This window comes from Genypterus blacodes, unplaced genomic scaffold (assembly GCF_046128005.1).
Source record: "Genypterus blacodes isolate CSIRO-AG114 ecotype Tasmania unplaced genomic scaffold, CSIRO-AGI_Gbla_v1 ptg000070l_1, whole genome shotgun sequence".
NCBI classification, from domain to species: Eukaryota; Metazoa; Chordata; class Actinopteri; order Ophidiiformes; family Ophidiidae; genus Genypterus; species Genypterus blacodes.
This window is the reverse complement of record NW_027466880.1, coordinates 2,210,899-2,238,898: the sequence shown is the minus strand read 5'-3', so window position 1 is coordinate 2,238,898 and position 28,000 is coordinate 2,210,899. Positions and strand designations below refer to the sequence as shown.

Here is a 28,000-nt window from a genome sequence, read left to right as displayed (position 1 = left end):
ATAAAGTCAGGCGCGTTAAGACACAGAGGACACTTCTGTCTTGCTGGCTGATACTGAGGTCTCATCTTCCACCATACCACCCATCCCAATTGTGCTCAGCATGCAGTTACGGAACTGAAAAGGAGAATACAAGCATGAAGGTAAGATGCCCAATTTGTTAATACTCAAAAAGGCAGCACACTGTCTAATAATATACTAATGAATAGGTAAAAGCACACACCGATTATAATTATTAGAAAAAGAAAAAACTAACTGACCTGTTTGTTCATCAGCAAATAGATGACTGGGTTAAACAAGGCAGAGCTTTTAGAGAAGAAGGCAGGGATCGCCATAGACTGAGCAGTGAATGCAGCTCCCTTGTTGAAGAAGATCCATGCAGCAAAGCTGGCATAGGGGGTCCAAGCAAACAAGAAGCCCAAAACCATCAGAACGCACATGCGTGTCACTTCCTTTTCAGCTTTCTGGGTAGATTCTGATTCCTGCTGTGCTGCTGCTGCCTGGAAGGACATTGATGAAATTACAGAACATGAGTCTGGGTTGGCTTTATTAACCATACAGATCACTGTCAAATGGATAACTTTCAACATTGTGTCGCTTCAACATCAAGCACAGGTGAACTGGACTGGTTTGGACAAATAAGATTCTTCAGCCCTCAGTGCCCTTATACTGTATAGCAGGGGTCCCCAAACTTTTTCCTGTGAGGGCCACATAACTTTTCCCTTCTCTGATGGGGGCCGGGGTCAGTTTGTAACAGAAAAAGTGTGACGATCGCAGGGGTGCCTAAGTCAAATTCTTTCGTCTTCTGCTGCAGCTGGGCATATACATTACCCCTGATTTCTTCAATGCGTCTGGTGATTGTACTCGCCGACAGACTCACGGCATTAAAGACATCTTTCTTCTTGGGACACACCTCCTCCGCGACAGCATTCAAACATTTCTTGACAAACTCTCCATCAGTGAAAGGTTTACCGCTGCTTGCTATCAGTTGAGCAACCCGAAAGCTGGCCCGAACGGATGACTGGTTCAGCTGAGCTTGGCGTACAAATGTATTCTGCTGAGCTAACAGTCCACTTTTTAGCTTTGAGAGTTTGTCTGCTCGCATTTGGCCTTGCAAGCTATCATACTTGTCTTTGCGACGGGATTCATAGTGTCAGCGCAGATTGTATTCTTTGAATACCGCCACCCCCTCTTGACAGATGAGACAAATAGCCTTTTCTTTGCATTGAACAAAAAAATAATCGTTTGACCACTGCAGGTTAAATACCCTGCATTCTGAATCAATTGTTCTCTTACCTAACCTTTACGCCATTATTCCGTTCTATTTGACAGGGGCGAGTCTAGGATTCGCATGGCCAGACTGAAAAAAAAATCATAATGCGTCTCTGGTATTGTTCAGGGGGCCAGGCCAAATGTGGAGGCGGGCCGTATCCGGCTCGCGGGCCGTAGTTTGGGGACCACTGCTGTATAGTGTTGTATAGGATTAGAGGCTGATCAATATATTGGTCGGAATGTATTGCAGGTCTGACTCTGGGCATTATTGCCATTGGTAAATGAATGACCCTTTCTCTGTTTTCCTTTCAGTACATATGCAAACACATCTAAACATAGTGTGAATACGGTTTATTCTGAATCTGGCACAAAGGAACGAAGACGTAGTAAATATTACTCTGTGATTCTCACTAGAATCTGTCATCCCCAACAGCGTGTTTGTACGAGGACCTTCTGTTTCTGATCATCAGTACAGCCATGAAAATGCAATCACAACTGAGTGAGCGGTCAGAGTGGGGACTTTCCTAAACCAACACATCAAATAATCCACTTTCATAAACACACTCGCTCAATCAAACATCTGCTATCTGATGTAATGTAATCCATCAGCTGTCTGTAGTTTCAGTGATTTGCTTCATTGTGCTCAAGCAGCTCAGTAATCTAATTAAATACAGACAGAACACCACAACTGGTTCCACTTGTGCAAGTGATGGTAAAAATCCCAAATCCCAAAATAAAGAATCTTAAAAGAAAGACTTCGCTCTCCAAGCTTCCCTGGGACAGTCCCAACACCACTCCTCTCTCTATCCTCATCCAAAACGCCAGGACTCTCAATCCTGTCATCATCGCTCTCTAGGATTACCCGACACTTTTATATGTCATTGATTGGTGAGGGATAAAAACAGGAATTGATCGGAAGTTTCAAATCGTGTCTTTACACATCCAGCGATATCATATGATGATTAAGTCTAAACACATAAAACACCAAACATGTCTCACCATGCCCCCGCTGCGTGTGCAATGGTCTACAGAAATCCTGTTGTGTTTGTTCTGTTTATGTCATCCTATAGTCACTGTAAATACTAATACTAATAATTATAGTAGTAGTAATAATGTTGAACAGATTCCTAATGAGATAACATTTCTCTTTGTCACAAATATTTGCTGTGTTATTTGCCCATGTAAGAAAGGGAAAAGTGTAGCATAAAATAATACTTACAGTTTTGACTGTCAGCACAAGGCTTCCATAAGTGAAGGTGATGATGAAAACTGGAACGAAGAAGTGGCAGACAAACATGTACAAAACAAAAGATTCATTGTTGTAGCCCGGGGCCAAAGTGTAGTAGTCAGGTCCACAAGAGCACTGCAGACCCTCAGGGATGTACCTGCATAAGAAAACAATGGAACAGCAACAGGGATTAGAAAATCACATCACAAAATGATCATGCTGTAGATCTGAAGTGTGCTTCAAAAGAAAACAAATGTCAACAAGGCCAACGGGTCAAGCTAGTTAGGAACTGAAGTAAAGAGTGTCTTTCTTGGCAATTTTGTAATTGTTCCTTTGGATCACATTCAATGTTATCACATTGCATTGATGTTGCAATGTGATACTCCCGACCACTGGGAGAATAGGGCTTTGGTCTCAGTGTCTACGGCTGAAACCGCTGGCCATGCTGGTCGTTGGCCCGTCCTCATCCAATCCTGAACACGGGAAAGGACAGGGTCTTGGCTCTGGCTGCATCAGATTTGTTCAGGGTCGATGATCTCGGAGCTGGAGTCATGGATCATTGGATCATCAGAGGTGTCCCGTAAAGCTGCTACCACAGGTCCCGCTGCCTACCGTTCCTCCACGCGCTGACAGTACCTGCATTCCTCCCCCTCACACGGCCATCGAGATAGTGCGTCTGCGTTGACATGGAGGCGGCCTGCTCGGTGGCAAATCCCGAAGTCATAGTCTTGTAGCGTCTCTAACCACCGGTTCAGCTGCCCTTCAGGTTCTTTAAAGTTGAGGAGCCAGCCGATGGATGCATGGTCGGTGCGCAGCAGGAACCTCTGGCCGTAGAGGTATGGTCGGATATGGCGTTGGCCCAGGACGACAGCCAGCAGCTCTGGACGAGTGACACAGTAGTTCCTCTCTGGTCTGCTTAGGGAGCGGCTGAAGTAGGCATGACCTGTTCTCCTTGCTCCCCTTCCTGGGACAGCACTGCACCAACGCCCACGTTGCTGGCGTCTGTGTCCACAATGAAGGGCTGATCAGGATCCGGGTAGGCCAGCACGAGGGCAGCGAAGGCCTGAGCGCAGTCCTCACTGAACCGGAAAGCCTGTCCCTTCTGAGTCAGCCGGTGTAGTGGCAGTGGAGACAACATGGCCCAGGAAAGAGGTCTCTCGCCGGAACAGATGACATTTCTTGGGCTGGAGGCGCAGATCTGCCTGGTGGAGGGCGTGGAAGACTTCCCTCAAGTTGGCCAGCGCACTCCCGAAGTCCGCAGCATGCGCGAGAAGGTCTTAAACTGCCACAGCCCTTGGCCAATGGAGAAAGCAGTCTTTGGCCGTGCTTCTGGTGCCAGCTCCACTTGCCAGTAGCCACTCCAGAGATCGAGGGAGCTGAACCAGCACGACCCGGAGATGTAGTCGAGGGCTCCGTCCACCCTGGGCAGCGGGTAAGAGTCTTTGCGTGTGACTTCGTTGAGGAGGCGGTAGTCAACGCAGAAACGGCAGGCGCCGTCCTTTTTCTTGACCAACACCACTGGAGCTGCCCAAGGGCTAGTGGAAGGCTAAATGTTGTTCTGCTCCAGCCCGCTTGGTGAGTGGTAGGCAGCAGGGCCGGAGGCGGATGGGATGTGAGTCGAGCGTAATCAGCGTAGGTGCAGCGACCAAAACGATGCTGTAGTGCTCTCTCAATGGCTAGCCAGTTCAGTCTCTCTTGTGGTTGCAGGTCGGTGAGAATCTGCAGTGCTCTGCCTTCCAAGGCGAGGGCGACTTGGATTGCTGTCTCTTCCGCTAAACTGTGCAGCCAACTGCACTTGGATGAGGTAGGTCTCCAGCGGTTCTTCCCCATTATAACGCGGCAACTTCATCGCCTACAGCCGCCTGTAGAGGCACTGCGGCACTGTTTTCCGTCGCTGCTTCTAGTTGGGCAGCAAATCCACGCTGGACCTCTAGGCGGCGATCTCGCTTTGCTGGCCGAAGAAGGCTGGCTTCAGCGGGACGACCAGCCGGCTCATCCGCGGGGGGATCCCTCTTGTCGTTGTGCCGCTAGCCATCTTTGGTCTAGCTCCCTCCATCACATGTATACGTGCGTGATGAGTTCTTCAATCTCTTCCAGCATAGCTGTCATTGCGCATCCCACTTCCGACACCAATGTGGCAAGCTGCGGGCTTGTGACGCAAGGATGAGTAAGGGTTGTTAGAACATTGCATTAACTTCATCAAAGAACAGACAGAACTTGAACAACAGTGGCACCAAGTTGACACACGGTGCCAAAACTAAGATGTGCAAAGCATGCTGGGTAATTCCACCTGCTATTCCTCCCCAACACATTACTATATTATATTAGACAAATGTCTAATATGCAAAAAATGTTATGCCCTGCCACTCAATTACTTGGTTCTGAAAGAACTTTCAAACACTAGACTAAATATAAACAAATTCCTTAGCAAATACGATAGTATGGGTTAATGTTATGTGTGGGTGAGAAGCGGTCAACATATATTTCTACAAGATTGATTCAACTGGGTGGTGTTCTACATTGTTCTAAATACCAGTTATATTTGGTGACCGTTTATGCTTTTCACCAGAGAGGCCGGATAAGGATTTTCTTCCACTATTTAAATCATATCTGCACAAAGTAGTAGAGCATATTTTACTGTAACTGTAAAATATTAAACAGCTGCATGCCGGTCACTATGGCTTATGAAAAGTGAGGATAGTATTGAGAAATTGGAAAAAGAGTAAATGTACTTTCTACAGTTTCTTTTATTTTGTTTCATGATTTACAAGCATATGTAAAGAAAAAAAAGTTTCAATCAAACATCAGAACTACAGTGACCGGAAGTGAAAGTGAGCAAATATGAAGGATAATTTACTGTAAGGAGGCGGGGATGTACCAGTAGGAACCATCTGTCACACAGCTTTCTTAAGCATGCCAGTGCCACCAGGAAGGATTTCCAGACCAAGGAGCTTGTGCTTATCTGCTTAGTGTCCAAAAATTGTCACTAGCAAACTGTTAATGCCGAGAGGTTTGACCCAATAATCTCCACTCCTTACAAATTGGATTCACGCCTTGTGCGTAAGTCAGTTTGTCTGGGCTGTGTTAAAGGTGACACCTGTCTCCTTCAATTCTCATAGTCTGAGGTGATTACAAACTACAAACTGAGGTCATAGTTCTCACGTTGAGTCTATAGGCAGATAGACAGAAGGATGCGGTTCCTTTAAATGTTAATTTTACTACATTTAATATCCCAGATACATTAACAGCTTTGTATTATTGTTTTTGTATTATTTTTTTTAATTATTTTTATGTAAATTATTTTTAGCTTTTTAGGGTTAAGTGGGAATGAACAATAACTTAATATTAACCTAATATTATGTATTTATAATGAGTATTAGTAAGTGTATTTATAATGAGTGATCTCGGTCTCTCTCAGTCTCTATCAGTCAGGCAGACTTTAGTTCCACATTAATCACTTGCTGACAATATGATTATCCTGTTTATTATAAGTAAATTAATTTTAAATGTATGTATTAGCGATTTATACATGAATTAATTAAATGAATGATTGCAACTAATTACAAGCTTTTGCTGAGAAAAATTGTCCTTTCATGTTTGCAAACCACAGTCACTTGTGGAAGGAGAGAAACAGCTTTGCCTCGCCAGCTTAGCTTCAAACATTGCATGGTAACAGAAAGAAAGCGCTGTTAATGCACAAATGCGCAATAGAAATGTTGTTCATTTCCAGCAAATTGTTAACAGGCAAAGGATGTGGGATATGGCTTTATTTTGCATTTCAGCCAAAACGTAAAAAGATAGGAAGGAAGAAAGTATTTGTGACATGTGGTGCAGGTCGGATGTGACGCTGAACTCTAAATGGGATTGTTTGAGGCAGGTGAGAGGAAAGCTCAGATCAGATAGATCGGGATAGTCGCCTCGTGCCTGAAGTCACACATCAGGTCATTGGGATTAGTGTCCTGCTTTCCAGCTATGCAGTTACTTAATACAGTCCTGTGGGGTTTAGTGCATTGAAAGTGGAATGAGGAAAAGAGGAAATGGTTGTGATGAACTGAATTGAAGCTAATAGTAAGTCAGAAAGACATTTCATAAGACTGAATTAAATTATAACACTACATTATGTGTAAACCAGTGCAAAGACAAACATTTTGGTACATCTTACATTGATTGTACAGTACATTATTTTTTTGAAATATGCACAAAACACTATCAACTTAAAAAGGTAACTCTAAAATTGCTCCTGGGTGCCTGCAAGGGGCAGCCCTCCTCACTCTGCATCTCTCCATCATCATCGACTGTGTGTTTCATGGGGTGTCTGCATGTTGTATGTTTCCTAACCTGCATGTAGAAAAATAACAACTGAGTGAGGAAACATAATTTCCCCTAGGGGATCAATAAAGTGCCTTTCTTCTTTCTTCTTTCTTAAAAGTCAATAAATGACACTAAAAATTCCACCACACTTCAATTGAGTCACTTCATGGAGTGCAGGTCTCATGCATGTATGAAAAGATTCATGAGTTTCACCAGAATTAATCATATGAAGTGTACATTTACATCCAATTTTACATAGATCCCAGTTGTTTGGAATGTTTGGAATTAACATATGCATCAGAGGCAGTAGCTACTGCAATTTCTTGCGATATGATTCCACATCAAATACATGAGATGAACTCTGTTAAACCCTTTCTGATCCAATTACAGTCTAATCTCTCCAGAGAGGGCCACTTCTCTTATGTCCTCTCCTGTTCTCTCCTTTCTCCTCTCCTGTTCTCTCCTTTCTCCTCAAGCACTGCTTCTTAGACAACTTAGTGCAAAACGCCTGCAAAAAGATATCACAATTTGAGAACAAAAACAGGATTACAAAATGTTTAACAAGAACCTAATACAACTTGAATGCAAAGAAATTGGTTTAGCGGCTGGAAATTGGTGGTTGGAAATCTGTTCATCTGTTAATTCTGTTCAAAGAACTGTCCTGTGTGGAGGCACCAATAATTGATAGAATTTCAATCGTAAAAAAATGTTCATACCAAGTTGTTGATTTGCTAGATACAGTTTAAATATATAACCTTTCAAATCTTAAATGCAGTTTCTTAAATTATACATTACACATTTGAAAGTCTATTTAGATATTTTTCTATGAATTTCTATAATCTATGAAATACAAAAAATACAAAAATCCAGAGAAAATGACTGTTGTGACCTTTGTCCCATTGAATAAAGCCACAATGTTGTCTTTTCTTGTCTGTAATGATTTTAGCCAGTATAGTGCATATTGGCTGCAGTCCTGCTGAGTTTGGATATTTGCTATTTTGCATATAGGAAAACATTAGGATACATATGAAACATTTCCTCCTCTGAAGAAAACACGATTCATTAGTGAACCCTTTTATGTGCAATATAAAATTACACCAGCAGAGGGAGACTGATTCCGCTGGATCAGCTTTAACCAGCTATCAACAAGAGCTGATGTGTCTATATTATAGTATTTGCAACAACAACAAAAAAATCTAAACTTGTTTTTTTCATGAACTACTTAATATACATTAAGAAAATTCAGTTTCCCTTTTGCCAACTGGCATACACAAGATACTATCCACAATGTTTACATTTTCCACCAGTCTTCAAGTCTTTCTTCCTTAGTAAAATCATTATTCTAAAGACAAACAGAAAACTTTTATAATCTCATATCTTGACCATGATTGCATACCCGAAATGGTTATTATATGAAACAATATAAATATAAACATTCTTATCTTATTCATCCAAAAAGAGCAATAGTTTGAAAGCAGTTCAGATCATTTCTGTAATGTAGAAAAAGAAAGCACTTGTAGTACAAACCTCCTCTAATGATGAACATTATTATCCCTTTATTAATATGATTATTGTTGTTGTAATGGTCATAATAACCAATTATTGATAAATCAAGCAACCATCCAATGAAATAGGATTCACAGACACATTCATATTTTACAAATTTACACAATATGAGGGGTGATCCACAACTAAAAAAAAGCTTTTGAAGGAAGCATAAAGGCACCTGTGGATGAGACAATGTATATCAGTGATCTTTACTCTGGAGCCATATTTGCCTAAAGTTAAATGAAGGAATATGTTTACTTAAGCAGGTGCCTATCTGTTTACTTATGCAGGTGCCTGTCTGGTGCTTAAAATGTGCCACACTTACTACACACACAGTTTGAAGGCTAGCTGCACCTTAGACTCTGCTACCACCCAGTGTTAACACACAGAACACCCACTGGATGCTTGGCCACATGACAAGCACACATGTAATCATTATAAAAATGTATAAATTTAAAATAAGATCCACTTCAAATATTATTCTTTGTACCATGATAAGCCACAAATTTCACAGATATTCACTTTTTTTTAGTTGAAATCAAATCAATCACATGTATTTGTATGGTGGTCCCAAAGGGCTTCACAGGCCCACAACAGCACACAGATGCTCTCTAGGAAGACAAGGAAAAATTCCCAAAAGCCTTAATGTATAAGGAAAAGGGAAGAAACCTTGGGAGCGGCCATTTAGAGAGAGATTCCCTCTCCACCAACGGCCAGGTGTGGTGTAATAATTCTGAAGAATCTTAACGCGAGGGCAGTAGTCCAGGCAGGTAGTTATACTACTCACACAACAGCAAAAAATCAAAGCAAAAACATATCCTTCTTGGTGGGGGTAAATAGTGCACATCACCTATCCATAGCAAGTTGAATGAAATATGATGCAACAGGATATCGCTACCCTTAATAGTTTAGGAGATATTATTGGAAATAAATGGCAGGAAAGCTGTCTGTTATTTAAATTGTATATATTCACATTATATGACCATACCCAGTTTGCACCTTCTGTACTTTGTACCCCTTATTGTATTTTGCTCTCACTGTATGTATTTTTTGCACGTTTTTGCACTAGTTGTGAATCTCTAGATGTCCTACTTGTACTGTTAGATTCTTGCTGCACAACAATTTCCCTTGGGATAAATAAAGTTCTACCTATCTTATCTTATCTTATCTGCCTCAAAATTGAATAATTGTTGCTTGGTTCAAGACCTAAGATCCCGCTCTGTAGTCTGTAAAAAGGTTCCGTCATCTGTGGCGTGCATTTTGAAAAGGCATTGATTTGTTTCCTTCTTAGCTGTTTCATTGTACTAAGTAATTTCAACACGACAAAGAAATGTTCGCAAAATATCCTTCAGTCACATGACTCCCAACAAATGAACACACACACACGCACACACGCACAGAGGTATTAAGAGACGGTGTTCTTAGACATGCATCACCAGGCTGCGTAGCGTGCCAGGAGAGTCTGTCCGTCTTTCTTTTGCATTGTTTTTGCATCAGGCCATTTTCCTCCCTGAGGGTAATCCTCTTTTCACTAATCAGACTATAGGCCAACTATCCACCTATAAACAAGTAAAGCATTTGCTGGATGTTTTTCTGTGGGTTTTTTACTTCCTAGTCACTAAAGCAAATTTAGAATAAAAATACATGGGCAATAAAATGATTCTCAACAGGTTGTGAAATTTGTTTTGCGATTTTTGTTTCAGAATCATATCTAATCAACGCAAGGGACGCAGACCATTTCAGTTACCATTTGTTATACAGATTTGTAATAGTTGGTGTCTGAGCTCTGGTCTCTGTAAACATTTCTGTCATCTGCGGTGTGCACATTTGAAATGCTTCTTCCTTTAATTACTTCTTTGCTGTTGAACTAGGCAAGTCTTGCAGTGCAAAGCCGCCAGCCGCCAGCCTCTAAAAGGAACAATCAAGACAGTTTATCGTCTATTCATGGTGATTGATAAAATGACAAATGAGCTGGACAATTATCACGTTTAATTAGAAAATTTAACAATGACAGGGAGAAGTCTCTAAGACAAGTCTTCACCATAGCAATGCATATCTAACATTTTGACGCCTCTTCACCAAGACCTTTGACTTATAGCTGTCAATCTTTATTTTCTCTCATTGCATTATGAACTAAATTCTAATTCTATTACCTGTTCTACTTATTGATTATTTCTTGAATTCAAAGCGTGTGACCATACCTGTGTTCCAGGTGTGACACTCACCCTCCTAACATGTAGCCCCACCAGGGGTATTCATACGTGTTTTTGAATTTGAGCGCACTAGTGCGAATTGTGCACAGTGGAATCAGGGGCGTAGCCAACTATGAGGTCATTATTTCAGAGTGATAAATCAAATTACCACCCACTGAACTGGCTTTCAAAAGCAAATCTCTAACCCTAACCCTCTTCCCCCTCTTTCTATATAAAAAATTATCTCCAAAATATCCTACAACTGTACGCGTATGTCATGTACAATGTCATGTTAGACTCATAAAATACAGCCTATAACAAAATAACACTGACTTAGTGACTGAGTTGTTATGCAACATTGCGTCACACGGAGATAGTCTACGTGTCATGAACATCATAACTTGTCACTTATTCACTCATGTTTACAAATTATTTGTGAACAATTTACATTCAGTTACGTTTTGCACCTGCCAAAAGACTCTGGTGTTTGGATTAATGATTTATGTGTGTACAAGTTGTTCGTCATCCAATCCGCAAATGATTTATCACTGATGTGTGCGAGGTTCAGACTAAAAAAGTTTTTAGTCTGATTCATTATCATTATCATGATAGATCCTGGTGAAGACACAACAGCGACAATTATGTTTGAAATCTAATTATTAAATAATTGATTTTCTCATACAACAGATTTTCTTTTTCTACCCTCTACCACGTGTTCACCATATTGCATTATGTGGAAGCAGCCGTTCATAAATTTGAGTGTTCTTCCCATTCAAAACAAATAGAGAAAAGATTTCAGCTATTTTTCTGTATAGATATTTTTCAATAAGAAATGTCTTTAGACTTTTGAAACTTTGAAACTACATCAATTCCTTTTCCTCTTCCTAACTATTGTTACTATTGTTATATTTATAGATTCTGAGAAACCTTGTTTAAATCATGACTTTAACTTTTTTTTTCCAAACTTGCCACACAAACATGTTCAAAAATTCACATACAAGCAGAGGAATTATAGAAACAGACACACAAGCACACCTGCAAATGCATGCATGTACACATGTGAATGGCATATTTGGTTCTCATCTCTTTGACTTTCTTGTTTTTGTTGATCTGTCTCAAGCAATGTTGAACTCATTTCCTCAGATAAGCTGACAGCCGTCACTGTTGTGCTAAGCAGCTGATCCTTATTGGCAGCAATCCATTAAATTTGCCTGTGCAGTGGCTGTGTTTATTTTAATCGTCAGTGTTAGTGCCAGATGCCAGAGGTGGTGTACTTGAGTCAAATGGCTGAATCGAGGTGTGAGCAGACTGTAGGAGTTTCATTTATGTTGAAAATATTACTCAACTTCTCATGACCACTGTCTTTTAACTGATTTAAATATGGAAACTGGGCTAAATTATCAGAACTCCATAAGACTTGACTTGTGACAGTGAAATATAGCAGGGACTAGACTTGACCTTGTGGAGACTTTTCTAGGTTAAGACTTGAGACTTGTGACTTGCACATGTGTGACTAACTCCCACCTCTGGTAAATACGCTAATCGCAAATAAACATCAGCAATGGGTTTTGTAAATTCTTTGTAAAGTTTTGCTCAATGTCATAACATACGATAGTAAATATGGGTTAACCGACATTTGAAGAGGTCAAAAAGTACTTCTTACCGTAGACCCATCCAATGCAGATAAACTGTCATTACATAGTAATCATAGTAGTAGACATAGTAGTCAAACAGCTGGAAAATAAAGAGTCCCCCCTTAAATAAGAAGAATCTGACTCACAAACACAGTAAATGTTATCAGTGCTTGTAAGGTGTTTATGTCTAACCTAACATATTTTACTGCAATCTACTGACGTGTTAATTTAGAACAAGCTGATTCTGGAAGGTAATGCCACAGACAGACTCAGAACTGAAGAAGCCACTTGAAAGAATGTTCAGACAACATGCCCAGTTGCTAGTAGATGAGCACTGAAAGGCCAATGAGGAAACTTCCCACACTAATGGCAAGAAGAAGGAGTCGACAATCCGCTTGAAAGAAGGAAGGATATATGTCGGATATTGTTGTGACCAAAGCCTCCTGATATACAAACTTTTCGTTATACATTAAGGTTTTTCTGAGTTTTTCCTTTTGACTTGAGAGCTCTAGGTTGTGTCAGTAAAGCCCTTACACAGACATTATACATGAAAATGTTGTATTTGATTGGGTGTGTCAAATACTGTAGATTTAAATAATCGGGGTTTCCCTTTACTTGCTGACTAAATCTGTGTAGCATACAAGCACATTGAGTCCCCATATGCTATATGCTTCAACTGCTCCCCATATGCTTTATGCCTCAACAGGAGAATTAATTATTCCCCATGTTCTGTCTGTATCACATCTTTAATATTAACTTTTACTTTAACTATTTTATTTTTTCAAACACCATTTAAACTATTCATAAAATATTTATATACTGTATAAATATATTTTACACACCAGCATATAATATTGTTGCTAAATAACCCATATCATCTGACAACCTGAATCATCATCTACGTAAGATTATTAGATTCAACTTTATTGTCATGGAGGTACCTGTATGCGACAAGGATGGGACTCGAATCCACGCGTGCAGAGCACAATGGATTAGCAGTCCATCGGACCACTCGGCCACCTCGCCCCTTAAAAAAGACAAAAAGGTGTGTTGCAGCAGTGTTGGGCACCAAACTGGTCAGTCAGCAAAGAAGAAGCTGGTCAGGGTTAGCCAGGGTGAGCAAACAAATACAAGACGCTAGAAAAGCTTTTGGGTAGCATCAAACCCCTGCGCAAACTTCTAGGAGTAGAAGATTTGGCTACCAGCATCCATCCATACCTGAAGATGTTGTAAGTGTGTCTGTAAAAATATCATTTGAACTATTGCTGAGTTCAGCATCAGCCAAACTTGTAACAGTAGAACATTTGGATCAGAAAGGCGAGATGGATCTGGGTAGGGGTAGAAATTGATTCTGTCTTTGACCCCGGGTAAAGTAAGGCCTCGAAACAGCAACACCAACAGCATCACATAAGGAAGTGTAGCAGAAAAAAGGGGGTGCGTGCTTCGAAATTTGCGGAGCCATCTGCCAGTTGTGGGCCGCATCGGGCGGGCTGAATCGGGCGGGAATTGTGACCTGGCAGGCCGGATTGCCGGATCCGCTCGTGGGCCGGACCATACGGCCGGAGGTTCCCCACCCCTGGTGTAGATAGTAAGACTTGTTTTTCAAAGTAAACCCAATGCAAAGTTGAACGTGTCAGAGTGAAAACAAAACATTCGTGCTTGTGTTCCAATAGTTGTGATAGTTTGACCATGGAAGCACAGAACTGAAGGAAGAAAACAAGTAGAGAACCGGCCATTATGTAGTACTCTCCAGTGTACTAAACCTAAATCTGTTGATAGATTGAACCATGAAGAAAAAAATCACTGATTTGCAGTATGTGTTGTGAAAAAAAATGTATTTTTTCGCAGCTGATATGAATGAGGGTTCACCTTCAAAGAGAGGTCATATTTTTCTCCAACATGTTACACCACCCTGACTGGTGTACTGGCCCAAACATGTCTCCATTATGAAGAGTGGAATGCCCCAGATGAGCAGGAATAAAACATAAGGGATGAAGAAAACCCTTTTCATATATAAAGACATCAGTGAATGTTCCATTGTATTTCATTAGATGGATTTGTGCATACTGAATTCTTAAAATAATAATTTAGGTAGTTAAAGCCAGAGGTGACACTAACAGTAACACAATAAACAGTAAAATAAAAGACCATCACAATTTTGACTTGCCTCCTCCTGTATAATGATTGAATCAATGTGTGAGAATGTAGCACACCTTAGGTAAATTCATATATTATAAAAATATATTATTATTGTTATTAGGATTGTTCCCTTTGAGCCCAAGTTATGAAGGCTGTACTCTGGGAACTGCAGACTACATCTACTATGTCTTACAACATAAAGAAAAACAAGCTTCAATTTAGAACTGAATCATAAAATGCACATTATAATTAAAACTCTAATATAACATTTCAGAGATCTATCACCACACACAGTCCAAGACTAAAACAAGGGCTGTTTGGGAAGGTGAGCTTGGACAAACATCCTGTTTCTACCAGCCCATTTGCCTCTGCCGGATCATTCTTTGCTCCTGCCCATGTGTCTTTTCTTGTGCCTTTGGATTGTTTTTTGCTCTGCCTACTTTGCCTCATTTGTTTTGAGCTGTAGACTTTTCAACACGGCCTTTACTTTCTTAAAATGTTGGTTTTTAAAACATTGTGTAATGTGTAATACTGTGTAATACTTGTTTTCTTCACACACCATCTTATACAGCTTTGGCTCCATCTCTTGGTCAGGTCTGTCTGCTCTAACTATCTGATTGATGTCATCAACTGTCAAAGTCTCATGGAGGAGCAGCACAACATAGGCACTTTAACATAGTCCTTTAACAGAGTTCAGTCTGGACTTCATCTGTGACATCATTCATGATGATTCCTAATGCATATGATTCATATGGGGGTGCTAGGGTGATTCCATTCATGTTTCCAGCTATCATAAAAAAAAGTTTATTAGTTGTTCCCCCAAGGCAGAAAAAACCCTGTCTGCACACTGGAGGGCACTGTGTTTGGTCATCATTACATTTTTGCTGAAATTCACTTCCTGTAAAGATCATATTCCTGTAAAGATGAATGCAAGTATCTAACATCAGCAGATTTCTCCTTCTTGAGGTTGATGTTAATATTCCCGTAGAAGCTTAATAATAATAATGTAGTAAAATGCAGCAACGGTTGCAACAGCTTGACTTGTATAGCAGGTATGAAGGAATCCCTCATACTCTCATTCATTCTCTCTCTCTCTCTCTCTCTCTTCTCTCTCTCTCTCTCTTTCTCTCTCTCTCTCGTGCTCTCACTCCCTGTATGTGTGTGTGTCTCTCTGTCTCTATAAAGAGAGCGAGCGTATGAAAGCTGTCCATGTTGGTCTTAGTAGCCACTCAACAAGGACAAGGACAATTCCGCTCATTTTTGTCTCTCAGACGAAATAAAGGAGGTTTACATCTGGATTTTATTTTCTGATTGTTGACAAATCAATTTACCCTTAGGTAAGTAATTTTATTAGCAAATGAGCTCATTATTTCACTGTCAAATGCAGCCTGGTTTTCGTTAAGCTATGCATATGTAAAGTTTACGTTGACTTTACTTTACTTCTGTGGATTTCCTTGAAACAAGAGATAAATTAAGATCTGGTAATCCTGAAATACTATGTAATGTGTTAAATTATTTGTAAATAGCAGGTCTGAGTGTGAACTAACCCTGAGTCTCTGTTGTTGGACCATTTAGGATTATGTTTTATGTGATATTTACTCTGCAATGGCTTTTATCTACTGTTATCATTAGCAAATGAAGTGTCTCATGATTCAAATGATTAAATCATAACCTCATAATGTAAAGGATAATGTATTGTCAGCATGTGAGGGTGATGTATAGCAGTGGTCTCCAACCTTTTTGCATCGGAGAGCTACTTTGACAAAATAAAAGTGTCTGAGAGCTACTCAAGTTTTACATTATTCGTAACATTTATCCACATGGCTGATTCTCCACCCAAACCAGCTGAATAAACGTCTTTTGTGTGAACATTTACAAAATGTTGATATCCAACACTCAACGCTCACATTTTGTATCAAAATGCACTTCAATTCAGCAACATGAGCCTGTTTTTTTCTGTATACATTTTCAGTATCAAGCTCACACCAATAAATTCACATCATATTAATCTCATAGAAAACAAAACAATGTTATTACTTATTTTACTATTTTACTAATACTATACCATTTCATACTCTCATTTTCTATCTGTCCATATATCACTGTCACAACTTCCCTTCACATTCCCTGTAATTCAGGGAATTCCCTGTAGTTCCCATATCATCTGTACTTCACATGCATTCAGTCTGTTCTGATGATAATGAGATGACAGTGAGTGTGGTTCTATTTTCACGAGGAATTAAACTAGTTCTGTAATGTTCTTGCAGTGGAGCACGTTCTCTGTCATACAGTTTGGAGTGTTTTCCTGTTTGGAAGAACACACACTGGATTGAGAGCCTGGGTGGAGCTTCTTTTTTCTTAGAACTGGACTGTTGGATGCACAGTTCTCATGTCTGTGAAGGTTTTTTTAAGGACCCTGCTCGACATGACAGCTTAATTCCGCAAATTCTGCATTCTGCCCTTTTGTTGTCACAATTGTTAAAATGCATCCAACACCTCTACCAAGTGACGATGTGTTATCAAATGTACGTATTCTTTGAACCTTTCGGCGAGCGACTGGTAGCTCGTGAGCGACTTGTTGGCGACAACTGATGTACAGTATCACCCTGAATTCAACCCTGAAGTGTTTTGGTTACACAATACATGTAACTACCTTAAAAATTCAGGCAACAAAAAACAAAAGCTAAATCGGAATGGGTTTGCTGATACATTTATTAAAAGATTATTAAAGGGATTAATGGCAGAATTTTTTATAAATGTAGCGATTTTCTGTCATGCACTTACGCACGCAAAACCTCTCACAACACCACTCTCCTCTTGAGTGAAGGCAGTTGCTGCTGCCAATCCATGAGCCTGACAATGCAGTTAATCCAAAAGTAATGAAAATTAAGAATTGATACATGGATTGGTTAATGAATACATTTCTTAACAAGTAATCCGTAAATGTACCAGGATACATTTGTTAAGTAACCCTCTTAGCCCTGTCAGTTTAATTAGTACATACTTAGTTCACTGCAATTAAAGTAAATAACAGAAGTATGGTGAAAAGCTCCAGATATAACTGCCCAGATAATGTTGTGTCAGTGAAATGTTATATGCAAGTTTTAATCATAATGTGTGTTTTATAATTCAGATAAATTGAAGCTGGTTTTCTTTACGTCTTAGGACGTCGATCTGCAGTCTGTAGTTTCCAGAGTACAGCCTTCTTAACTTGGGCTCAAAGTAAATTATCCTAATAAAAATAACAATATTTTATATTATAAGTATACTGTATGTAATAAATTGATTCATGTAAGGTGTGCTACATTCTCAAACATTAATTCTATCTCAATGCAGGATTGAAATGGACCAGAGATACAATATTGAGGTGAAAAGTAATCTGGAGCACTCTGGGACAAGTTTGGGGCATCATCAACCCAAACCCCAGCAGAGAGCCCAATGGGACAATAAAATTGAATTCATCTTGACAGTGACAGGCCACATTATAGGTTTGGGAAATGTCTGGAGATTTCCATATCTTTGCTACAAAAATGGAGGAGGCAAGTCAAAATTGTGATTGTCAGTAATCTAACTGTAAAATTGTGTTTGTGTGCAAGTAAATCAAATATAATAAAACTTTCACTGATATCTTTTTTAATGTTTAAAGGGGTTTTCTTCATCCCTTATGTTTTATTCCTGCTCACTTGTGGCATTCCACTCTTCATAATGGAGATATCTTTGGGCCAGTACACCAGTCAGGGTGGTGTAACATGTTGGAGAAAAATATGCCCTCTCTTTGAAGGTGAACCCTCATTCATACCAGTAAAAAATACATTCCTTTTTCATAACACATATTGCATATCAATGATTCTCCATTCACGCTTCAATCTCTCAACAGGTTTAGGCTATGGAAGCCTGGTGGTTGTTTTGTACACTGGAGTGTACTACATAATCATACTGGCTTGGGCGGTTCTCTACTTGTTTTCTTCCTTCAGTTCTGTGCTTCCATGGACAAACTGTCACAACTATTGGAACACAAGTACAAATATATCATTTTCACTCTGACACTTCAACTTTGCATTGGGTTTACTTTGTAAATCCCGTCTTACTATCTACACTATTCTTCATTTAAGATGCCTGTTTTGAAGATGGTTCAAATCAAACGTCCCATCAGCAGCTCAATGTTACATCTTCAGTTGTGGAATTTTGGGAGTAAGTAGAGTAAATGACATTGTCATGATATGTCATTTCAAAGCAAGTATGTGAGTACTTTCTGCATATTCATAAATACATTTTGTGATAGGAGGAGAATCCTGGGCTTGTCTGGTGGAATTGAGGAAATCGGCACTGTCCGTTGGGATTTGTCCCTTTGTTTACTCCTCACCTGGATAATGTGTTACTTTTGTGTCTGGAAAGGAATCAAGTCCACAGGAAAGGTACAGAAGAAACATCATGCTCTGTTATCTATCTGATTAAATACATTTATGTAAAAGCAAATGCAGAAATAATGAAATATGACATATTGATTTTCTCAGGCAGTATATTTCACTGCTACATTTCCTTATGTGATGCTGTTGGTGTTGCTGATTCGAGGCCTTACTTTACCCGGGGCCAAAGATGGAATCAAGTTCTACCTCTACCCAGATCCATCCCGCCTTTCTGATCCACAGGTACTACTGTTACAAGCTTGGCAGATGCCAAAATCAGCAATCTGATGCTGAAATCAGCATCAGTACAAATAATAATTAAACAGACACAACATCTTCAGGTATGGATGGATGCTGGTAGCCAAATCTTCTACTCCTATGGAGTTTGCACAGGTGCTTTGACGGCACTGGGGAGCTACAACAAGTACAACTACAACTGCTACAGGTATATGTTATATTTCATATATTCTTTAAGACAACCTCAGACCTTAGCATCAGTTGTCAGACAACACATAGAAGTATTGTGAATTGTTATTTCACCCAAAGCCAGCCTTTTTAGAGTCTTGCTATTGTCAGCTCCTCTTCTCGTCCTCAGCTTTCAGCTTTCCAGTTTTTCTAATTTTCACTCTCTTCCTTGATTTTAGAGTTTCAGCAAACCTTGCCCAGCTTATCCTGCTTCTTATTTCCATCTTCTTGCTTGGTCCATTCTATCATTTATGTACATAAACATGTGTGGTAAATCTTCTGTGATTTTTGTAAATTTTACATGCAATATGTCTGTTTGGAGTTCAGCAATCAAAAGTTTCAGGGCAGATTTGTTTGGTCTGCTCCTGGTCATTTTTCTGGATTGCCTTTGTCTGTTTATTCCTCATTTTGTTATGATCTTGTGTTTCGGTTGCGTTTCCTTCCTTTATTTTGTAGTCTTTTCTGTTGTGTATTTTACTTTACTTGTATGGCCCTGTGTTCATCAACTGACCTGTTTTTTATTCTACTTTGTCCTACTTCTATCCTACTCTATACTATTTACAGGGACTGCATATACTTGTGCCTATTAAACTGTTTAACCAGCTTTATTGCTGGCTTTGCTATCTTCTCTGTGCTTGGCTTCATGGCACAGGAGCAAGGCGTGAATATCTCTATGGTGGCTGAATCAGGTATGAATGGCTGAAAAATAATTTTTGCAGAATTGTGACGTGAGGTTATTATTATTTTTTGATTATTGTTATCTACGTGATCAATGTGCCATTTCCAGGTCCAGGCCTGGCATTCATTGCTTATCCTCGTGCTGTGGCCCTAATGCCATTTCCCCAGGTCTGGGCTGTCTTCTTCTTTATTATGATCATCTTATTAGGCTTAGATGGGGAGGTAAGTCTGCATACTGAAAAGTAAGATCTAATTTAGATGAAATTTATGAAATTAATAACATACATTTTGGTTAATACAAAAATATCTTCCATCTTTTAGTTTGTATATCAGGAGGCTTTGGTCACAGCAATATCCGACATGTATCCTTCCTTCTTTCAAGCGGGTGGTCGACGCAAACTCCTTCTTCTTGCCATTAATGTGGGAAGTTTCCTCATTGGCCTTCTGATGGTGACAGAGGTTAGTGTTCAGGTCCTTGTTTGTCAGCTAAGCCTTTCAGTGCTCATCTACTCACAACTGGGCATGTTGTTTGAACATTCATCCAAGTGGCTTCTTCAGTTCTGAGTCTGGAACATTCTTATACCTTCACCTTGGCCCACCAGTAACAAAAAATACAAATGAAAATTATATTTGTGTATTAAAAAAAGCCCTTTGCCTGGCAAAACCTGCTGATTTGTAAAGATACAAGTTATGTGTGTTTCCTCTCATTGTGTATTTAAGTTTTCTCAAGTTTTAGAAAATCGTGGTCTCCTTCAACCAATGTGAGACAGAAGGGGGGGTAGGGGATTTCCACTGTATGAGTAATGTCTGGCAAGTAAGGATGAAAATGTATTGTTTCTTTTTGCGTAGTGTTTAAACAAAATGAATCGAGTGGGGTCACATAAATGGGGAAGGCCGGAACTGCATCCCCAAACCATAGACATTATATTGAAGTAACCAGACCAGTAATTCTGTAATGTGGGGCAGAAGAAGAGCATGTGGCTCAGATTGCAGTGTGGGTTTGAACATCTATCACATTTATCCTCTACCTTTGGCTACATTTCAGATCATCTCGCTTCGGAGAAGTGGATCCTGTGTATAACCTTAAACTGAATGAGTGTGAGACGAGCACATTAGTTGAGTATGGGGTCTAAAGGTCTAAAAAATGTTAGAAACAATGTGTCTGACCTGGAGGTACATAAATAAGTGGATTGCAGGCAATGGCGGAGTTGCAAAAGCAAATGCGTGAATGGTGTAACATTAACTCCCCAAAAGATTAATTTTATACCCAAAAAGGTTACTAAAGGAATCAAGACAGTGCGGCTGGGGGACCAGATAGGGTGTCAGTTACATATAGCAACAAGTCGTCAAATAAGGAGAGTGGGGGACTTAAATTAAATTAACTATTAATTTCTGAAGCCAAATTAATAGTTAGTATGCAACTGAGTCAGTTTCTTCTTATTTGCAGGGAGGACTTTATATTTTCCAGCTATTTGATTACTATGCCTGCAGTGGAATGACACTGCTGCTCTTTGCCATTACCCAGTCTATCTGCATTGGATGGGTCTATGGTAAGAAGCTTTTTTATCCTCTTGAAATATGTTGGGCGATCCATATTTACAAATGTATGTTATGACACTGGGGGTATATTGTGGAAACCCATTGCTGATGTCTTTTTGCAAGGAATGTACAAAAACAGATGATTAAAATAAACACAGCCACTGCACAGGCAAATTAAATGAAGTGCTGCTAATAAGGATCAGTCTGCTTAACACATTGGCCAGTGTGTTTGTGTACCTGTTGAAAGCTTTTCTCCATTTGTTTTAAATGAGAAAAAGACTTAAATAACGAACTGCTGCTTCCACATAATGCAAGATTGTGAACGACAAGATACCTGCAAACTAACTACTAAGTTGTAGAAGGGAGAGGTGTTGCTGTTGTGTCTTCACTGTGATCGCTCATGATATATGATATTGTCTGAACTTTGCCTTTTCCCCTCTGTCTGTCTGTCTGTCTGTCTCTCTCTCTCTCTCTCTCTCTCTCTCATGCATGTGGAGTGTGCTGTGTCATGTTTTCTCAGAATCTATGAATATTAGTTAGGATGTAGTTGAAGGTCCAGTTAGTATTACAAAAGTTGAATGACATTTCTATCAATATTTTTAAAGTTTGCTTCCATGTAATGCAAGATCATGAATTGCAAAATACCTGTAAACTAACTTTTCTGGCATCTAAAAATGACCACAAACTGTTCAAATATGACTATGTTATCAAAGTTATTAAGCATGTGACGTAGAATATCTCCACGTGATACAATGTTGCAAAAAAACTAAAACGACTCATCTCATGGATTTAAGTGTTGTATTGTTTTAGGCTGTATGATACTAAAATTACTTGTTTGTTTCTCTTAAGGTGCAGATCGTCACTATGATAACATAAAGGACATGATTGGATATCTGCCATTGTCGTACATGAAATATTGTTGGAAGTTTTTCACACCAGCTGCCTGCACTGTGAGTATTGGAAGGTCTGCATATGTGCAATGTAATCCATTTGACATAATTCCTTAAATCGCAAAAGCATAATAAAAGAAATATTATCGTTAACAGAGGTATGAGCTTTGATGATGATATAGCAGGTGACGTACATGACGCCAAGAAGTGTCAAGAGTTAGGGTCTGAAATGTATGTGCAAGTTTAACCGCGCTCTGTGACCCTGACCTTTGCTGATTTTAAAACAAGTTCTCAGTGACAGTACTGACCCTAACCCCCAACCCAGCTGCCAAGGATCCAAATCTAAAGAAAGATTCAAGATTCAAGATTCAAGATGTTTATTGTCATATATACAGCAGATAAACACAGTTTACAGTGTGTAAAGAAATTCTTACTTTGTTTTTTCGTCTCCCGACATGCAAATAAAATAAAATAGTGCAAATAAAATAAAATAGTGCAAATAACATAAAATAAAATAGTACTAAACGAAATAAAGAAATATATAAAAAATAGAAAATAATGCAAATATTCTTGCAAAAAAAAATGCAATAGAAATGTACAAAGGTGCAGAGTGGAGGTAGGTATGTTTGTTTAAAGTGCAGAGTGTACAGATCATTTTGATTGTTATTGCACATAGTGGAGTGGAGTGAGGGGGTGGGGGCAGAGTTCAAAGTTTATTTAGCAGTCTGATGGCCTGTGGGAAGAAGCTGTTTGCCAGACGTGTCGTCCTTGTTTGGGTTGTCACTGTGACAGCCAAACAAAGAAGTGAAAAACCTTGTCATTCCATATGTGTCGGCAGTATCTGAGAAGCTCAGGGGGATCTTCAAGATCTTCAAGAAACACCATATCTGGCCTGTATATTGGGGAATCTAAGCAACCATTAAATGCATTGAATGCGTTCACCTACACTTGAAAGACAAGGGACAGTCTCTTTCGAGGACAACAACACACACGACAACAACACACACATCCTGGATAGGCAATCTACCTGAAAATAGAGACACAAACATCTTTGAACGACACCACTTATCACCCACGTACAATGCTGTTCTTTCCCTCCCCGGGAGACTAAACAACCATTCAGCTTCTAACAAACATTGTAAAAGCCGAAAGGAGGAGTGTTGTTCTTACTGTCTATCTTTATTTCTCTCCATTTAGTGCACGTTTCTCTTTTCCTTGGTCAAATATACCCCACTCAAATTCAACAACACGTATGAATACCCGTGGTGGGGCTACATGATAGGAGGGTTCTTCACCCTCTCTTCGACTCTCATGGTGCCTCTGTGGATGCTGTATGCTGTGAGCGTCACACCTGGAACACTGACACAGGTATAGTCACACACTTTTACGTGTTTATTATAATAAATATCAATGAGTAGGGCAGATAATAGAATTAGAATGGTGTTAATGACACAATCAGAAAACAGCTAGAATTCCTACAAAAGGTCTTACTGAAGAGGCTTCAGAATGTTAGATATGCTTTGCTATGCAGAAGACTTGTCCTTGAGACCTCTCCCTGTCGTTGTTGAAAATGTTCAATTATATGACAATACGTCATAATAGTCCAGCTCATTTGTCATTTTATCAATCACCATTGATAGATGTTAAGGGCAAACTGTCTTGCTCGTTCCTTTCAGAGGCTAAAGGTGCTTTGCACTCCAGCGAAAGATTTGCCCAGTGCTACAGCAAAGAAGGAACTTAAGGAAGAAGCATTTCCAATGTGCACACCGCAGATGACAGAAATGTTAACAGACACCAGAGCTCAGACACCAACTATTATATAAATATTTATAATGAATGTGGTAGAATTATTCAATTTTGAGGTAGATCGGTCCTGCCATTGATTTACCATTAATATATCCTAAACTAATAAAGATAGAGATATCATTGTTCCTATGGTTAGGTTATGTACAGTATTTACCCCCGTCAAGAAGATTGTGTTTTTGCTTCGAGTTGTTTGCAGTGTAACTCAAATGTATAATTATATTTTGAGGTGGATCTGAGTCATAGTGTCAATTTTCACACTTATATTATATTATATTACATTATTGTATATTTGCTTGCAACGTGGACCAACATCCAGTCCTATACGTTACCAAGTAGCAGGTCTAACCTAATCTCCCACAGTGACGAGTCATTGTACAGGCCGGAGGTGGAAATGTGATGCAATAATGTTCATCATTGGAGACGGTGCTTTCTTTTTCTTGATGTATGATCTGAACTGCATTCAAATAATTGCTCTTTTTGAATGGATAGGATCACAATGGTCATATGGGAATGTCATATCAGATTGTAAAAGTATTTTTGTTTGTATTTAGAATAACAATTTTAATAAGGAGGAGACACTTGATGGTAAATGTACTACAGTACATTGTGAATAGCATTTTGTATATGCCAGTTGGCAGCAGAAAAAATATTTTCTTGGTGTATTATGAGGTTTGTGAATAAAAGATAAGATGGATTGTTTTTTGCAAGTACTCACTATAATATAGCAAAGATCAGCTTTGGATAGAATGGTTAAGGTTGCTCCTTCAGTAAAATCAGTCTCTCTCTGCTGGTTTAAATGTTACATTGCACATGGCTCATTAAATGCAGCAAGTGGCCAATCTGCGTACTTAACTTGACTGCAGAGCAAACAACCTCTGCATCATTGTGGAAAAAAAACAAAAGAGATGATTGTTGACTTCAGGAGGGGCGACAACATCCTCCCTCTACTCAGCATCCTAGGAACAAACGTCAAGGTGGTCTCCAGCTTCACATTCCTAGGAGTGCACATCGCAGAGAACATCAGCTGGAGCAACAGCACAGCCAGCATCATCAGGAAGGCTCACCAGCGCCTGTACTTCCTGAGGAAGCTGAAGTGGGCTGGACTTCGCGACTTAACTCTAACAAACCTGGTTTGTGGTAGAGACCGTGCTTACCTCCTGCATCACGGTGTGGTACACGACTATTCTCCAATCTCGTCCTCTAGTGGTGGAAGAAAGAAGAATGATGGCAAACTATCATACCTTTTTTTTGCAATTTTTTTTTTTATTGAAGCAAACATTGTACATGACTAGTATTTGTGCATACAGTTGTAGGATATTTTGGAGATAATTTTTTATATATATATACTATTGCTGTTGAACGTTATACATAGACCCTGAGGTAGAGTACAAGTAGATTGGAATTGCAATGATGTCATAGAGTACATACAGAACTTACAGGATGATGTCAAACAGCAAAGTAGGCTAGTACCAATTACATCATAGGTTGTGATAGAGAGAGAGAGAGAGAGAGAGAGAGAGAGAGAGAGGGGAGAAACAGAAAGAAAAAAAAAACAGAGAGAGGACATCCCACCCAGAAACCCCACCCAACCCCACAGTCACACAACGCATTCACACAATCGCGTCCTGGTCTGCCTGAAATGCAAAATAAAATGTTAAAATAAAATAAAAAGGAACTGATCGGTGTTCTGGTATTCAGTCACTGGTCTGGCCAAAAAAGAAGTCGCCACCTGAATTTAACTAGGTCTAGGTCTAGGTCTAGGTTCAGCAACATTATGTGCCCAAAGAATGAGGTCAGCTGACTACCTGAATATACTGAATGACCAGATTATTCCATCAATGGATTTTTTCTTCCCTGATGGCACAGGCATATTCCAAGATGACAATGCCAGGATTCATCAGGCTCACATTGTGAAAGAGTGGTTCAGGGAGCATGAGACATCATTTTCACACATGGATTGGCCACCACAGAGTCCCGACTCTCCCATCATCAATCAATCATCATCAATCATCAATCATCAATCATCATCAATCATCATCATCAATCATCAATCATCAATCAATCATCAATCAATCCACAAAATATTAGAGTGTGACCTTTTTTTTAGGTGGCGACTTTTTTTTTGGCCAGGCAGTGTATTTTGCTGCTTACTTCCTGACCCCTGCTAATACTCCTAATCTTATTTGTTTATTGAATATTATGCTCTTGCTTGATGTGTACTATCCTCTTGTATGCTTTATCCTTTGCCTATAAAGGATTATCTTATGTTGTCATAGTGACAACCTGCACCAAAAAAGTCCTTTGAGTATTTCACATCTGTGATCTGTGATCAATTTGCAAAGCATGCAATCAAATGATGGTTTTACATAAACTGTATTGAAGCCTACTTTAATTATAATAATGACAGTCTGCACCTCAAGAAAACAAGTCATGTCATAAATCACAAAATGACACTGACTGAATGGGATGAGTTGTTTTTGTTTTGTTTTGTTTCTGCACCATTGTAGTACATGGATATATTCTAGACGGTATGTGCATCATAACTTTGATCACTTTAGCTCACTAAGCATTGAACTTCAAAATCATTTGCGTGACCTGCACAAAGCAAGCGGACAAGCTGCCAACATTGTTTCGCCTTTTGCCAACAAATGTGGTGATGCTACGTTTTGTGGCCTGAGATTTAGCTGGTAACTTGATGTCACCCCTTCAATGCCTCATTGGGTCAATATCACAGTCTACATATACGGTATAGAGTATATCACTCTTACTGACACATCAGCACCACCTTTGTTCTGTAAGGAATATTGTTTGCTCGGTTCGATGAAATTGGTGTGCATTCAGTGTTTGTTTGTTTTATTATACATTGACACGGTGGATGTGAACAACAGAAGTGTTTTCTCTACAACATTAACTGTGCTGTAAGTCATGTAATAGTCATCAACATTTCCATTCTGCTGGGAAGTAAGTCTCTGGTTTTGCTGATGCTTCAATGTAGGCTAGGCTTCCTCCTACATGTAATATGATTACAAAATATATTAAATGAAATGATGCTGTAAGGTTAGTCCAAATAAATAGCTGTTTTTGCATACCCCGTGAAGAAACCCTGTTGGCGCCCTTGCAGTTGAATACATCAGTCTGTCTCCTTTCTGCGGTCGATATATGGTCAATGATAGAAGTAGTGATGGGTCGTTCGCGAACAAGCTGGCTCTAAGACTCGGCTCTTTGAAGTGAACGACGGGACTCAGCTCCGGTTTGGGAGCCATTCATTTTTTTTATTTAGTTCACTTTTTTTTTTTCTGTTAAAGCCGCACGTGATTGGCCAAGATATGTGTGGGAGAGGAGGTGTGAAGCGCACATCCGTCAACAAATTGTGAAGCAGGTTCCCTCCCGTACTGCTGCTCACTGCATGGTGTGTCACATTTTTGAACTCTGTTCCATGTTGAGTAAATTGATAAAGCCATATAAATGATAAACATTTGATATAATGTATGTTTAGTAATTCATTTTACACATAATTTGGTAATAAATTGATTTAAGCAACAAAAAATCTGAGGAGCCACTTGGGAGCCATTTGGGAGCCAAAAGAGCCGGCTCTTTTGAGTGAGAAGAGCCAAAAGAACCAGTTCTCCTGAAAGAGGAATGCCCATCACTAGATAGACGAGATGTAGTCTGCGTAAACTAAAGGGCAGAAATCCCGGAAATCCCGCCCTTGGTCCAACGAGGGCAACCAATGAGTTGTGGGGAAGGCTGGCCCCTTTTGTCACAAACCGATTACAAACCAATCAGCTACCAGTCCAACACATGACGCTGCTGTCAGTTTGGTTGCATGACACCGTAACATTTGGCTAGCAAGCACACGCCAGATTTGACGATGACCGCCCCGAAAATAGCCCCG

At 39.6% G+C, this 28,000-nt stretch overlaps 2 protein-coding genes across 2 annotated transcripts; one reads left to right on the top strand and one right to left on the bottom strand.

Annotated features, from left to right (window-relative positions):
* Positions 1-15: 15 nt before the first annotated feature.
* LOC143005437 (green-sensitive opsin-like) lies at positions 16-3,635 on the bottom strand. Its single transcript, XM_076156850.1, has 5 exons — positions 3,479-3,635; positions 3,110-3,377; positions 2,489-2,666; positions 258-497; positions 16-114 (listed from the first exon to the last, which is right to left on the bottom strand). Exons 1-5 carry the CDS (start codon positions 3,633-3,635, stop codon positions 16-18), a joined length of 942 nt encoding a protein of 313 aa, XP_076012965.1.
* Positions 3,634-27,336, top strand: LOC143005436 (sodium- and chloride-dependent GABA transporter 2-like). The gene is made up of 19 exons (XM_076156849.1): positions 3,634-3,771; positions 3,837-4,072; positions 4,205-4,537; positions 17,658-17,860; positions 17,968-18,102; positions 18,199-18,339; positions 18,434-18,512; positions 18,604-18,736; positions 18,836-18,970; positions 19,069-19,172; positions 19,757-19,881; positions 19,980-20,092; positions 20,192-20,329; positions 21,318-21,420; positions 22,259-22,359; positions 23,497-23,667; positions 23,976-24,058; positions 25,028-25,272; positions 27,227-27,336. Exons 1-19 carry the CDS (start codon positions 3,634-3,636, stop codon positions 27,334-27,336), a joined length of 2,826 nt encoding a protein of 941 aa, XP_076012964.1.
* Positions 27,337-28,000: the final 664 nt, after the last annotated feature.

Coding starts and splice junctions, on each gene's coding strand:
- LOC143005436 (XM_076156849.1), top strand. CDS start 3,634: ATGGCCCAGGAAAGAGGTCTCTCGCCGGAACAGATGACATTTCTTGGG. Junction 18,513..18,603: donor TCAGTTGTGGAATTTTGGGA/GTAAGTAGAGTA, acceptor ATTTTGTGATAG/GAGGAGAATCCTGGGCTTGT. Junction 19,173..19,756: donor TACAACTACAACTGCTACAG/GTATATGTTATA, acceptor TACTATTTACAG/GGACTGCATATACTTGTGCC.
- LOC143005437 (XM_076156850.1), bottom strand. CDS start 3,635: ATGTTGTCTCCACTGCCACTACACCGGCTGACTCAGAAGGGACAGGCT. Junction 3,378..3,478: donor CGCCAGCAACGTGGGCGTTG/GTGCAGTGCTGT, acceptor TCACTCGTCCAG/AGCTGCTGGCTGTCGTCCTG. Junction 2,667..3,109: donor TGTCAGCGCGTGGAGGAACG/GTAGGCAGCGGG, acceptor CTGTTCCATTGT/TTTCTTATGCAGGTACATCC.